General features: G+C 36.3%; 1 protein-coding gene across 2 annotated transcripts in view; it reads left to right on the top strand.

Annotated features, from left to right (window-relative positions):
* ORC2 (origin recognition complex subunit 2) overlaps positions 1-15,601 on the top strand; it is a 155,490-nt gene that overhangs the window by 53,206 nt on the left and 86,683 nt on the right. For both annotated transcript variants that reach the window (XM_023732975.1, XM_023732976.1), the window contains 3 exons: positions 7,417-7,596; positions 11,643-11,723; positions 13,953-14,068. In XM_023732975.1, the coding sequence (XP_023588743.1) occupies positions 7,417-7,596; positions 11,643-11,723; positions 13,953-14,068 (377 nt within the window). The remainder of the gene's footprint in view (positions 1-7,416; positions 7,597-11,642; positions 11,724-13,952; positions 14,069-15,601) is intronic.

The raw sequence follows: 15,601 nt of genomic DNA, 5'->3' as shown, positions 1-15,601 counted from the left end.
GACGCTACTCACCAAGGTAGAATGTAGAACATTGTCTTTATAAACTGTGTTATGCCAATTGAGCTAGATGTTCCCCGAGACCATGGTCCCCACAGCCGAAGGAGGGCACTTTTAGTCCTAATTCTGTTATATGCTGAAATGTAATCAAATTAATTATTTAGTTAACACATTATTTCAAAAAATTGTCATATGCCACATATAATAATAATTGGAACTTATGACATTCTTACAAATAATTTTGATTTAAAATCATAAAAGTTCTTAAAGTATACTTCCTCGAAGTTTAATACTACATTGTCATGGCTAGCCTGTGTTACAGTTTAAGTGTTCATCTCTAGACCAGCATATTGCTTTATTCTCCCTTCCTTCCTTCCAGATCCCTTAGACACTCCAGCAATTCTTCTACTTCAAAGAGACCTCTAATCCATTAACCCTATCACTTTTTTATGATTTAATTTCACCTCCTTTATTGAGTCACTATGAGTCAAAACTGAATTGACAGCAGTGGGTTTGGTTTTTTTGGTTCTTCCCTCAAAATCTCACTCCTCTCTTTTCCCAGCTAAATTTTCATGGTCCGGCATTACAGTCGTCCCTTGTAAACATTCTTAACTCCTTTGCCTCTCATTCCCTGAATTCATGCTCTCCTGGCAAAATCAGCACTGGATAAAATCCAGCCATCCATCTACTTCATGCCTGTACCTGAGCGATTGAACATGCCTGAGAAAATACAATTTTATTGACTTACTCCACTTGGCCACTTTCAGTTCAGGACTACAGATCTCCACTAAGCACATAACACTGCCTTACCATCTTACTTTACTTCCTTGGTACACTTACTGTCCCACTGTTCATTTTACACCTTCTCTTTCCTCATATTCTTACTATCCTTCCTCCTCATTTTCAGCTTGCTTTCTATATCAATAAAAAAGAATAGTTGGAAACTCTCTTATTTTCCTATTCAAATCTTACCACTCTAACAGCATCTCTACTCTTTTCTGCCATTCAGTGGATGAAGTGGCCTAGGTTATATCAAAGGCCATCTCCTGACTGTATTCAAAAGCTTATTGTCTCTTCATTATTGGCACTACATGTAATAGAACATTTGTAATTAAACAAACCTCACTCTGCTTCAACTCCATTCTAGTATAAGAAATACGGTATAATGGAAACATTACTTTGTTGTAGAAAGACCTGGATCTTAGTGTCTTCCTCTACCACTAACTTCTCTATAACTTTGGGCAGATTTTCTGACAGTCTAGACTTCATTTGTAAGGCAAGAGTTAGAATACTTTGTAAGATTTTAACATGCTATGATAGTGATTTCACTTAAAGGACTTAGAGTTACGTGTATGTGTGTAAATTTTTTAACTTTAAAGTTGTTTTTCAAGAACTAAACTGAATTCATCTTAGTATTAACTGTATAGTCAACATACAGTTTGTTGACTGAATTTTACAAGTTTGAAAGTAGTGACTTTTCGGTAATGTTAGATTATTGCAGACATATCTAACTACATTCAAGTAGATTCCCTAATGTCTATGCATTATTTCAGTCATTTAGAATAGAGGTAATAAGCATATGAAATTACTGATCACTCATGTTTTTTTTAAAGAGTTTGTGTTAAATTTTAATTTAAGAATTATTTCATAGTTTCTTATTAGTATAAAAAAAATTAAAACAAGTCCATGAGAGCCCAAGTGTGACCTTGAGTATATCTCACCTGAATTTAGAGACCATCTCAAGCATAGATTTGGCACATTGAACACTAATGAGCAAAGACCAGACAAGTTGTGGGAGAACATCAAGGACATCATACATTAAGAAAGCAAAAGGTCATTAAAAAGAGAGGACAGAAAAGACCAAAATGGATGTCAGCAGAGATTCTGAAACTTGCAGTTGAATGTAGAGTAGCTAAAGAGAGTGGAAGAAATTATGAAGTAGAAGAGGTGAACAGAAGATTTCAAAGGGCGGCTCAAGAAGACAAAGTTAAGTATTATAAGGAAATGTGCAAAGACCTGGAGTTAGAAAACCAAAAGGAAAGAACACTCTTAGTATTTCTCAAGCTGAAAGAACTGAAGAAAAAATTCAAACCTCCAGTGGCCATATTGAAGGATTCTATGGGCAAAATATTGAATGATGCAGGAAGCATCAAAAGATGAAAGGAATACAGAGAGTCACTGTACTAAAAGAACTGGTTGATATTCAGCCATTTCAGGAGGTAGTATACGATCAAAAACTGACGGTACTGAAGGAAGAAGTCCGAGCTGCACTGAAGGCATTGGTGAAAAACAAGGCTTCAGGAATTGACAGAATACCAGTTGAGATGTTTCAGCAAACAGATGCAATGCTGGAAGCGCTCACGCATCTATGCCAAGAAACTTGGAAGACAGCTACCTGGCCAGCCAGCTGAAAGAGATCTGTGTTTGTGCTCATTGCAAAGAAAGGTTATCCAACAGAATGTGGAAATTATCAACAATATCATTAATGTTACACGCAAGTAAAATTTTCCTGAAGATAATTAAAAAACGGTTACAGCTGTACATCGACAGAGAACTTCCAGAAATTCAAGCCAGATTCAGAAGAGGATGTGGAACGAGGGATATCATTGCTGATGTCACATGGATCTTGGCTGAAAGCAGAAATTATCAGAAAGATGTTTACCTTTGTTTTATTGACTCTGCAAAGGCATTTGACTATGTAGATCATAACACATTATGGATAACATTGCAAAGAATGGGAATTCCAGAACGCTTAATTGTGTTCTTGAGGAAACTGTGTGTAGACCAAGAGGCAGTTGTCGAACAGAACAAGGGGATGCTGCGTGGTTTAAAATCATAAAGGTGTGTGTCAGGGTTGTGCCCTTTCATCATACTTATTCAATCTATATGCTGAGCAAATAATCCAAGAAGCTGGACTATATGAAGAAGAATGCAGCATCAGGATTAGCGGAAGACTCATTAACAACCTGCGATATGCAGATGATACAACCTTGCTTGCTGAAAGTGAAGCGGGCTTAAAGCATTTACTGATGTCAAAGACCACAGCCTTCAGTATGGATTACACCTCACGTAAAGGAGACAAATCCTCACAACTGGACCAATAAGCAACATCATCATAAACAGAGAAAATATTGAAGTTGTCAAAGATTTCATTTTACTTGGATCCACAGTCAATATCCATGGAAGCAGCAGTCAAGAAATCAAGTGATGTAAAGCATTACTGAAGAAGAAGAACAAAGCAGGAGGCCTCACACTACCTGGTTTTAAAACCTATTATACTGCCGTGGTAGTCAGAACAGCCTAGTACTGGTACAACAACAGACACAGACCAATGGAACCGAATTGAGAACTCAGACATAAATCCATCCACCTATGAACAGCTAATATTTGACAAAGGCCCCAAGTCTGTTAAATGGGGGAAAAAACAGTCTCTTTAATAGATGGTGCATAACTGGATATCCATTTGTAAAAAAATGAAACAGGACCCATACCTCACACCATACACAAAAATGAACTCAAAATGGATCAAAGGCCAAAATATAAAATCTAAAACGATAAAAGATCATGAAAGAAAACATAGGGACAACTCTAGGGGCCCTAATACATGGCATAAATAGTATACATACCATAACTAACAATGCACAAACACTAGAAGAGAAACTAGATAACTGGGAGCTCCTAAAAATCAAACAGTCATCAAAAGACTTCACCAAAAGAGCAAAAAGAGAACCTACAGACTGGGAAAAAAATCTTGGCTATGACATAACCTATAAGGGTCTAACCTCTAAAATCTATAAGATACCGCAGCACCCCAAGAACAAAAAGACAAATAATCCAGTTAAAAAATGGGCTAAAGATATGAACAGACACTTCACCAAAGAAGAAATTCAGGCAGCTAACATATGAGGAAATGCTCCCAATCATTAATCATTAGAGAAATGCAAATCAAAACTACAGTGAGATACCATCTCACCCCAACAAGGCTGGCACTAATCCAAAAGACAAAAACTAACAAATTTGTTGGAGAGGTTGTGTAGAGATTGGAAATCTTATGGACTGCTGGTGGGAATGTAAAATGGTACAACCACTTTGGAAAACGATATGGCACTTCCTTAAAAAGCTAGAAATAGAAATACCATACGATTCAGCAATCCCACGCCTAGGGGTGTACCCAAGAGAAATAAGAGCCATCACGTGAATAGACATACGCACAGCCATGTTCATTGTGGCAGTATTCACAATAGCAAAAAGATGGACACAACCTAAAAGCCCGTCAACAAACGACTGAGTAAACAAATTATGGTGCATACACACAGTGAAATATTACACAACGATAAAGAACAATGATGAATCCGTGAAACATCTCACAACATGGATGAATCTGAGGGCATTATGCTGAGTGAAATAAGTCAGACACAAAAGGATAAATACCATATGAAACCATTATTATAAGAACTCAAGAAAAGGTTTAAACAGAAAAAAAACATTCTTCGATGGTTAGGAGGGTGGGGAGGGAGGAAGAGGGGAAATCACTAACTGGATAGTAGACAAGGATCAACTTCAGTGAAGGGAAGGACAACACACAATATAGGCGAAGTCAGCACAGCTGGACCAAAGCAAAAGCAAAGAAGTTTCCTGGATACATCCAAACCCTTTGAGGAACAGAGTGGCTGGTGCTGGAGCCTGGGGACCATAGTTTCAGGAGACATCTAGATCAACTGGCATAACATGGTTTATAAAGAAAATGTTCTACATTCCACTTTAGTGTCTGGGGTCTTAAAAGCTTTTGAGCAGCCATCTAAGATACATCAATTGGTCCCATCCCACTTGGAGCAAAGGAGAATGAAGAAAACCAAAGACACAAGGAAAATACTAGCCCAAAGAATTAAAACACCAAATGAACCAGAAACTCCACCAGCCTGAGGCCAGAAGAACTAGATGGTGCCCAGCTACCACCAGTGACCACCCTGACAGGGAACACAACATAGAGTCCTGGACAGAGCGGCAGAAAATTGTAGAACAGAACTCAAATTCACGTAAAAGGGCCAAACTTAATGGACTGGAGGAGCCCCCGAAACTATGGCCCCTGGATGCACTGTTAACTCAGAACTGAAACCATTCCCGAAGCTCACTCTACAGACAAAGATTTAAAAAAAAGCCATTGCCGTCAAGTCGATTCCAACTCATAGTGACCCTACAGGACAGATTTGAACTGCCAGCCTTTTAGTTAGTAGCCAGTCTCTTAACCACTGCACCATCAGGGCTCCAAGATTAGACAGGGCTATAAAACAAAAAATAATACTGTGATGGTTAAGATTGTGTGTCAACTTGGCTGGGCCATGATTCTCAGTGTTTTAATGTAATCACTCCCATGATTGAATATACTGTGAGTCCCATGATTGAATATACTGTGAGTAGCCAATCAGATGAAAGGGAGTCTCCTTGGGTGTGTGGCCCACATCTGTATATAAGCAGATGTTCTGACTATTTGCTCTCTCTGGATCCTGCGGCTGCTTCCTGTTGTCTCACCTCCCGTTCTTGAGACTTGAGCTATCAGTTTATCTGCTGAACCTGGGGTTTGTTGATCTGCACAGCCTGTGAGCTGGAGCTCTGCTCTCCAACCTGCCGATCTTGGGCTTGCCAGCTTCTGCAGCTGTGTGACTTGGGAGAGGCCTCTATCCTGATCCACGGACTTGGGACGTTCTAGTCTCTATAATCGCTTGAGCTGTTTCCTTGATACAATCTCTCTCTATATACATTTATACACTTTACTGGTTTTGCTTCTCTAGAGAACCCAGCAGACAAATACACATGAGGAATGTGCTTCTTAGTTCAGTCAGATATACAAGACCAAATGGGCAGCTCCTGCCCAAAAGCAGGATGAGAAGGCAGGAAGGGACAGGAACTGTTCAAATGGACACAGGGAATCTGGGGTGGAAAGGGGGAATGTGCTGTCACATTGTGGGGATTGCAACTAACGTCCCAAAACAGTACGTGTATAAATTTTTGAATGAGAAATTAACTTGAGCTATAAACTTTCACCTAAAGCACAATAAAAAAAGAAAGAAAGAAAGAAATCAAACAGTGTATTACTGCATTGGGCAAGTCTGCTACAAAGGACCTTTTAAAGTGTTGAAAGCAAAGATGTCACTTTGAGGACTAAAGTGCACCTGACCCAAGCCATGGTATTTCAGTTGCCTCGTATGCACACGAAAGCTGGACAATGAATAAAAAAAAACGAAGAGGAATTGATGCCTTTGAATTATGGCGTTGGCGATGAATATTGAATATACAGTGAACTGCCGGAAGAATGAACAAACCTGTCTTGGAAGAAGTACTGACCGAATGCTCCTTAGAAGGGAGAATGGCAAGACTGCATCTCACGTACTTGGGACATGTTATCAGGAGGGACCAGTCCCTGGAGAAGGACATCATGCTTATTAAAGTAGAGGGTCAGTGAAAAAAGAAATCCCTCAATGAGATGGAATTGACACAGTGGCTGCAACAGTGGGCTGAAACATAGCAACAATTGTGAGGGAAGGCGCAGGACCAGCACAATGTTTCGTTCTGCTGTACATAGGTTCACTGTGAGTCAGAATCAACTCAATGGCACCTAACAACAATAACAATTAGTATACAGTCTGCCTTTTAAAATGATAGTCAGGTTTGTGCAGTCTACAGTTATTCCAGCAAAACCAGTCTAAATTGGAAGTATGTGTTTAGGGAAAACTGGAGAAATGTATTTTAACTGCTCATTTTGTTCAGTTTTCAAAGGCATGAAGTTGCCTCATAAGTCATATTGTGTGATATTATATGAAAAGTTAGGCAGCTAAACATTGAAGAAGCTATTTCTGTGTACTGAGTTTCAGAATCTTTTGGATAAATACAATTGAAACTTAAATCAGTCTTAAAATATAAAAGTAATCAGCTTGTTTTACTTGTATGCTTTTAAAATATTAGCATTTTGGATACCCAAAGATTATGTATTACAAAATTCTTCCCTGTACTGAGTGATATATAATTTGTTTAAATCTTAGTCTGAGTTGAGATTTAAAGTTTATTTCAAACAAGACCATTTGAAATTATTTTCTTCCGATGGAAACTTTTTTAAATTGATAAGAATAGAAAGGTAAACTCACCAAATATAATATATAGTACATTGGTTAAAGAACTTTTCATCTAATAATTTAGTACTACAGTATATTGATATTATATAGGCACAAAGTACTTATAGTTAGTGAGTTGGTCAGTTTAATATATGGTCTCTACATAAATTGGGATTAACGGTTTTGGTTGAATTCAAAATATTTTGAAATTAATATTGAGAATTTATTTTAAATATATAGATAAATGTATATTAAAAAGTACAGTTACAGACAAAAGAATGGAAATAACTACTATACTTTATTTTTATTTTAGCTCCTGGAGCCTGTCTGCCACCAGCTCTTTGAACTCTATCGTAGCTCTGAAGTTCGACTGAAGAGGTTCACACTGCAGTTCTTGCCAGAATTGATATGGGTTTATTTACGGCTTACAGTTAGCCGAGACAGACAGAGTAATGGTTGTACTGAAGCACTTCTGTTAGGAATTTACAATTTGGTAAGTTGAAATGATATGAAATTTTAAGTGTTTTATAAAGTAGATTAAACTATTATAATCAATACTATTGTTAATATTTTATGGCTTATTTCTTCAAATTGTTTCAGTTGACCAATATTTATGAATGCCTTCTGTGTAAGGCATTGAGTTGGACACTAATAAATACAAAAAATTAGATGTGATATGTGTTTTTAGGAAACTTCTGCTCTATGGCGGAAGATATATTTATAGATGACTGATAAGCAAAGTTTTTATAAGAGGATTTCAGAGAGAAACTCAGATGCTTGCTGAAGTTATTATGACAGGCTTTATTGAGAAAATGGCATCTATGCTTGGCCTTAACAAGAGGTATAGGTTTGACAGGTTGAGATTAGGAGTAGTTGAGATTTCAGAAATAATCACATGAGCATAAGCACAGATGTAAGAAAGTCAAGTCATTTGCTGGAAATAGAAAATAATTCTTTTTGAAGCACAGAATATATATGCAAGCTGGGAAAGATAGTTTGGCATCAGTTTTAGAGGGTCTTAAACTCTAAAGAAGGAGCCCTGGTGGTGCAGTGGTTAAGTGCTCGGCTGCTAACTGAAAGGTCAACGGTTCAAACCTGTCAGCCACTCTGGGGGAGAAAGATGTGGTAGTTTGCTCCCATACAGATTACAGCCTTGGAAACCCTATGGGGCAGTTCTCCTTTGTCCTATAGGGTCGCTTGATGGCAATGGGTAAACTCTAATGTGAAGAGTTTAGGTTTTCTTTAATAAGCACTGGGAAGCCGTTCCAGGTTTTTGAACAGAAGAATGGCATTATTTATTAGGGAGATTAATTGGGTGATGGTATGCAGAGAGACCTTGGAATTATAAAGTGAATTTAATTACCATTCTTTATCTTTGGTAGGCTATATACATAACTGGGAATAGTGGGGATAGTGGACATGAGATTTCTGTTTCTTGAGGGAGGCATATTAGTTAAGGCTATTCTGTTACAGCCTGTTAGGATCTTTAAAAAGTGAGTAAGAGCACAATGGAAACTAGAGGGAGAAAAGAAACCAGTTAGCATTTCCTACATGCTAGAGGCCTTGCATGAAAGGAACTTGAAGACTGAGACTTGATTACTTCTGTAAGATGGATGGGTATGCTAGAAAGGGAACAACTTAAAGGTCTTGAGGACTGAAGGAATCACGTGAGAAAGTTGGGGAGAGTTAGGGAACATGGGAAACCTACATGGGACCCTTCTGAAGATACAGGTAGCAAGACTCCTTTTCTAGTGAATGCAAAGGAACAAAATAGCACATCGTTTTCCCACCTTCTTGTGCCTCTGTAAAAAATTGAACAATTACCTGAACTCATCAATGAAGAAACATAAATCTAATGAATGTATCTTGGAGTCACTGAATAGGGAAAGCAATGAGAAACCACTGGCATAAAACTTTTGTAATTTGATCATAAAAGTTTTATATAGCTATTTGTAAATTTATTTTCATATTCATTTGATAGTATATATTTGATAATACATTTATTTTTGGTATTTTTTTTCTTCTAACAAACTTTTAAGTGCTTTAAACATTATTCTGTTTTTTTCTCATGATGCCTAATTTGAAACATTGGTATTAAAGTTTGTGCCGCTTGAAGTCTTATATTCTGTGAATTCAGTATACATTGTAAGCACTCCACATAACAAAGTTTAGCTTTATAGTTGAGAGTTAATAAAGTAGAGGAAGATTGAGTCTCACAATAAATATGTATTCTTCTGCTCCAGTGCTTGCTTGTATTAAATGTTATCACTTAAGAACTCATTAGAAAACATTTCCAGCAATAGAACATATGTCTGAAAGAAGGAGCATGGACTTTGGAATCACTTGCATTCAATTCACAACCAGGCCCTGACACTTACTGTTTTAAATATGGGCAAGTTACTTAACATCTTGACTTCAGTTGTCTCATCTGTAAAACAGGAATAAAAGATTTTGAGTAAGGGTTAAAAACAATTTGAAGATCCTAGTATATTGCCTGAGGTGTTTAATAAATGTTTATTATTAACATTATCATACTAAATGTGGGTTCGTTTTTTTTTTTTTTAATGAAAAGCTGGTTTAGGTATAAAATGTCTTTTTTGCTAACGTGCTTGATTTTTTCTTTTAAAGCAGGAAATTTGTTATATACCTTACTAAGTCTCCCATAGTGCCTAGCACAGGTACTTAGTAAATACTTGTTGAATCAATAATTGAGTTTAGTGTTTTAGATTATGTTTAATATTATCACTTTTATTAATGTGTTTTGTTGTTGCTGTTGAATCAGTGTGTGTTTAGTGTAAAACTCAGTAATTGGACAAACGAAGCAAGATTATTTTGCAGAGTGGAATGTATGACAAGTTATTGACAATATTTGCTGGTTATGGTTTAATATCTTTTGACATCTCAAAAATAGTGTATCATAGTGGCATCTCAAAAACATATTAAAAAACACACAGTTATATGTCAGAAATGCAACCTCAGGCTTCTGAACTCCTTTTAATTCCCTTTATATCTGTGTTCACTCATCTCTGTGGCTCTCAGTTTTTCTTACCTTGTTGGGTATTTTCTGTATTCTCACTTCTTCCTTGCCTCAAATACCCCCAGGGAAGTTTTATATTGTCCTCAGCCTTAACAAATTTCAGAGCTCCCTTCTCCACAAATACACAAAAAGATAAACCAAAACTGTATGACTTAATTAGAAATTAAAATTTTATTGTCTAACTTGAATCAGGTTCATTCATATTAGTATATACCTTCTCTAAGGCACAGTGGCCCAGACGTGATAGCAACTGGAGTTTTACTACAAGAAAGTTGCGTGATCTCTTTCTAGGTAATTTGTAAAGCTGTTTTCCTACCAAAATTAGAGGCATGGCTATTGTTCACAAATAATTGGTACTTTCCTATGACATATTAAATTCAGAAATGAGCTCTATAAGGAAGGTCTTTGGGTTTGTGTTTTGGTGATGATAGTTGTTGTTTCTTCCTTTTGTGCTGTGTAGCCAGCCACTCCATCTGTCTTCTGACTACCTACTGTCTAGGTCTAGTAAGGGCAGTCTTCTCTCTATAGACTTTATGCCATGATGTACACTGATAATAAGTTGTAAAAGGAACATAGACTGAAACAAAGCACTGGAGAAAAGGAGTGATACAGCAGCATTTCTCCACTCTGTTTGCTGGTGCCTGTAGGTAGTTAGTGATGCCTGCGGAAGATTGGAGATGCTCAAGAGTGGAGAGTGAAAGTGCTTTTAAAAATCATGAGAATTTTCTTGCAGCTCACTAAAAAATACCTAAATATGAATTTGTTTTTAATCACTTGGACTAATATTAAATTATGTAAATATGTAGCTTAGTTTGGGTTGTTTATTGCTGCATGATTGTAAGAACTTCTTTTAGTCGAGATTCATTCTGTGTTAGTACAATTTGTTTTTCTTATTTTAGTAAGTGTGGATCTCTTGGCTAAGACCTTTCATTTTATCTTGTTTAGCTCAGCCGTATTTCTACTACAAGATCTAATCACTTGTAATCTTGCTTTCCTGTTGTGTAAATTTAACATGAAAATTGATTTGTGTGCCTTCTTCATGTCTTTGCTGCCATATTGTATTTGATTTAGTATAGTATTGTGCTCATTATCTATGAATTACAACTCTACTAGTAGATTGTACAAAGTTGCTAATAATTTAGAAAAGATATACTGGGGTAGTAATATTTTTTATACAATGAAACCTATAAGAGCTAGGACTCAACGGGACTGCCTCTTTTTCCAAGTCTCACAAGTTTTCCACCTTTGACAGGGTGCAGTCTTACCACTTTTTTATTGCTCTCTGTTAGTGGAAGATATTTAAGTTTTCCTTCTCTGACAGGTTTCTGCTTTACACAGGTTCCAGCTTTTACAGGTTTTATTGTGTATTACTATTTCTTGAAAGGAAATAAAAACTTCCTCATTGTTAGTGATATAGTCTGTAAATTGAGAAAGTAGTCATTATTTCATGTAATAAAGGCCTATGATTATTTCATTATCTTCATATATTTTTTAAACTACAGGAAATTGCTGATAAAGATGGAAACAATAAAGTTCTATCTTTCACTATCCCTTCCTTATCTAAGCCTTCAATATACCATGAGGTAAGTAAGATTGGAAAGGTGAAATAATTTAAAATTATATTAAGAGATGAAAAGTCAGTTTCTTACTAGAGATAAATATTCCTAATACATCTTTACTGATTTGCTTCTAAAAGTAGATGTTTGTTGTTAGTAATGTATAGCTGAGCTACCAAGAGAGGCAGAAAGTCATTCTACTGTGGTGAGTGGCATCTGGGGTCTTAGAAGCTAGCTAGCAGCCATCTAAGATGCATCAATTGGTCCCAACTTATCTGGAGTAAAGGTGAATGAAGAACACCAAAGTCACAAGGAAAGTGTTAGCCCTAGAGAGAGAAAGGGCCACATAAACTAGAGGCTTCATTAGCCTGAGACCAGAAGAACTAGATGGTGCCCGGCTACCACTAATGACCACCCTGACCAGGAACACAACAGAGAGTCCCTGGCGGAACAGGAGAAAAGTGGGGTGCAGAAATCAAATTCTAGTAAAAAGACCAGACTTAATGGTTTGCCTGAGACTGGAGGATCCCTGGAAGGCATGACCCCCGGACTCTCTGTCAACCCAGAACTAAAACCATTCCCGAGGCCAACTCTTCAGACAAAGATTAGACTGGACTATGGGACATAAAATGATACTCGTGAAGAGTGTGCTTCTTAGCTCAAGTAGATACATGAGACTAAATGGGCAGCTCCTGTCCAGAGGTGAGATGAGAAGGCAGAGAGAGTCAGGAGCTGGTTGAAGGGTCACGGGAAGTCAGAGATGGAAAGGAGGAGTGTGCTGTCACAGTATAGGGAGAGCAATTAGGGTCATATAACAATGTACACATAAATTTTTGTATGAGAGACTGACTTGAATTGTAAACTTTCACTTAAAGTACAATAAAAAAGAGAGAGGTGGAAAGTAATTAATGGAAAAGTTGTCCTCTGGTTCTTGTTTATTTCTTTTTTATTCTTCTACCTGCATCATTTTTGCTCTTTGTTTATTAATGTTTTGTGGGTTTTTGAAAAATATTTTTTATTGTAAAGTCTAACATATTGCTTTGTTGCTGTTGTTGTGTGCCATGGAGTCGATTCTGACTCATAGTGACGCTATATGACGGGGTAGAACTGCCCTGTAGAGTTTCCTAGGCTATAATCTTTGCGGGAGCAGATTGACATGTCTTTACTCCTGTAGATTGGCTGGTGGGTTCAAACTACATTCCTTTCGGGTAGCAGCTGAGTGCTTAATGATTGTGCCACTGGGACTCCTTACGTATTGCTTAGAAATCACCTATGTTAGATTCATTTGTTTTTATTACTCTTTAGGAAATTAACTACTTATAAGAATTTTAACACTGTAATTGTTATATTTCAGTTTAAAATGGGCTGCTTATTCTAGTTGCTCAGTAACATTTCACTTTTGATTTTTGCTTATTTTATTTGATTGAAGAGCATAAGAACACATAATCATAAAGGTAAATGACTTCATTAAACTGAACTCCTTATACCTGCTCTCGTTAAATAAAATCCAATAAGAAAAAATGAATCAAGCTTCTGGTCTCTATTGGCTTTTAGTGCATAAAGTTGTGAGGAAAATATTTAAAGAAACTTTGCCAGTTATATAAAAATTATATTCTGTGTTCCTAATTTGTATCATCTTGCTTTTGTCAAAGCTCTGTGCAGCTATTTATTGCCTTAATTAATTCCCCCCAGAACTTTTTTTTGTATTGCAAATAGAATGGCTGATATTTAGCCAGGACTCATTTTAGCATAGAATATGTCCGAGTAATAGATTTTAGTTAAGTTCCCTGTATATTATGAAAAATGGAAGGTAGTGAAGCATTAATGGATACTTCTTTTAACTTTAAAAACATGAAATCAGTTATGTCACTATTAAAGAGGCATTTGAACATAGTCTAGATTAAGCAGTTTTACTCTGTATTCTGGAATACAAACAAATTAAAACTGATGTATTTTTAACCTTTAGTCTTTCTAGCAACTTTTCTTGTTCTCTTTCTTAAGTATAGATTCATTCTATAATCTTTCAAAAATAAAGCAATATATTTCTAGTTTTATATAATTTGTGTATATAATTTCCAAAAGGAGTTGTAGAATTTATATAATTGAGAAGTTGAAAAGGTTTTGAAAGAGAAGAAGTGGTCTGAAACTGCTTTTTGTTGGAACATAGAGTTTTGTACAAAATTAAATATCATTACATAAATAGGTTTTTACTTTCATTTTAGAGACACAGTCTCATACTTTGCTTTATTTTTGTAGCCGTCGACAATCGGATCCATGGCTTTGACAGAAGGGGCATTGTGTCAGCATGATCTCATCAAGGTTGTTTATAGTGATCTTCATCCTCAGAGGGAAACATTCACTGCACAAAACCGGTAATGATCAAAACTGTACATGGTAATGATTATTTGTCTATGCTTAGTAGTTAAGAATAATTAACTTCAGTTGAATTTTGGTATGAGAGGAGGCAAAAAGTTAAATACATCATACTAGGGAAATACATCATATTATTGAAAGACCCATCTGTCTAATGCTTGGTATTATGTAATGGTCGTTTTGTATCAAGCAATACAAAAAGTAAAAGTATCAGCTTGGAGTCAGCCAAACCAGAGTTCATGGTCTAGCACTGCAGTTTAGAAGCTTGTCCTCTCAGGTGCCATGTTTTCTCTGTGGAATGTGATTAATGGCAGGACCTGTCCTACATGATTGTTGTGAGGAATAAATGAGGTGGTGCCTGAAACATGCTTAGCACAGTGCCTGGCTAACACATAATAAATGTTAGCTGATACTATTATTATTTATATGCTATTTTATGTTCCTAGTAAACTTGTATTCTTATCTTGTTGGTTATATAATATTAAAAAAAAAGAAATGTTGCCGTCGAGTCAGTTCTGGCTCATAGCAACCCTATAGAGCAGAGTAGAGCTGCCGCATAGGATTTCCAGGGAGCAGCTGGTGGATTCGAACTGCCAGCCTTTTGGTTAGCAGCTGAATGCTTAACCACTGTGCCACCAGGGCTCCATGGAACGAACATAGAATCAAGCAGAATTCCATAGTTATTGTCTTTGATCTAGTGCGTCGATCTGAAATTGTGGTTCTTCTTTTGTTTCTTCCCAGTATTACACAGATAATAGAAAAATCACTGACTTCCCTTTTATCTTGAAACATTGTTTTAGAATTCTGCTTTGGTGATTGTCCTTTGTTAGCCAGCAGGATGCTGTGTTAAGACTTGGAGAGAGAAGGCTTTATCCCAACCTAAAGTATCAGCTTTATTTTTTTCTATATATTCCTGCAATATGAAATTTATGTTAGAATAAAAGTTTCATTAAGCACAAGTCTGTAGACTGGCTTACATAAAAATCATCTGGTTACCTTGTTTCTTTTTGTTTTCTAATATAAATTGTTTTAAAGTATGAATTATATACTTATAAATTTAAAATAGAACAGGGTATAAAGTGAAAATATACAAGATTATAACAGAAATAAACATGTCTTCTTCCCTCTAACCAGCCATTTCTATCCCCTAAAGTTAAACTGGTAGCAGTTTTTTATGTATCCTTCCAGAAAGTTTTAATGCATGCAAAAGCATACATTAAACCTTAAACACGTGAGATTCAGTGTACGTATTGTTCTGCCACCTGCTTTTTTCACTAAGAATAAGGCTTGGTCATCTTTTCTCTAACAGCACATAGGGATCTCATTCTTTTTAAGGACTACTTAGTATTCCATTGTATATATGTACCATCAGGTTTTTTTTGTTTTTTTTTTAATTCAGGTGAAGGTTTACAGAACAAATAGTTTCTCATTAAACAGTAGTACACATATTGTTTTATGACATTGGTTAACAACCCCACGACATGTCAATCCTCTCCCTTCTCAACTTGTTTTTTTTGGTGAAAATATGCATA

Source organism: Trichechus manatus, unplaced genomic scaffold (genome assembly GCF_000243295.1).
Source record: "Trichechus manatus latirostris isolate Lorelei unplaced genomic scaffold, TriManLat1.0 scaffold00056, whole genome shotgun sequence".
Lineage (NCBI taxonomy): Eukaryota > Metazoa > Chordata > Mammalia > Sirenia > Trichechidae > Trichechus > Trichechus manatus.
Note: the sequence above shows the minus strand (reverse complement) of the source record. Positions and strands in the feature narration are given on the sequence as shown.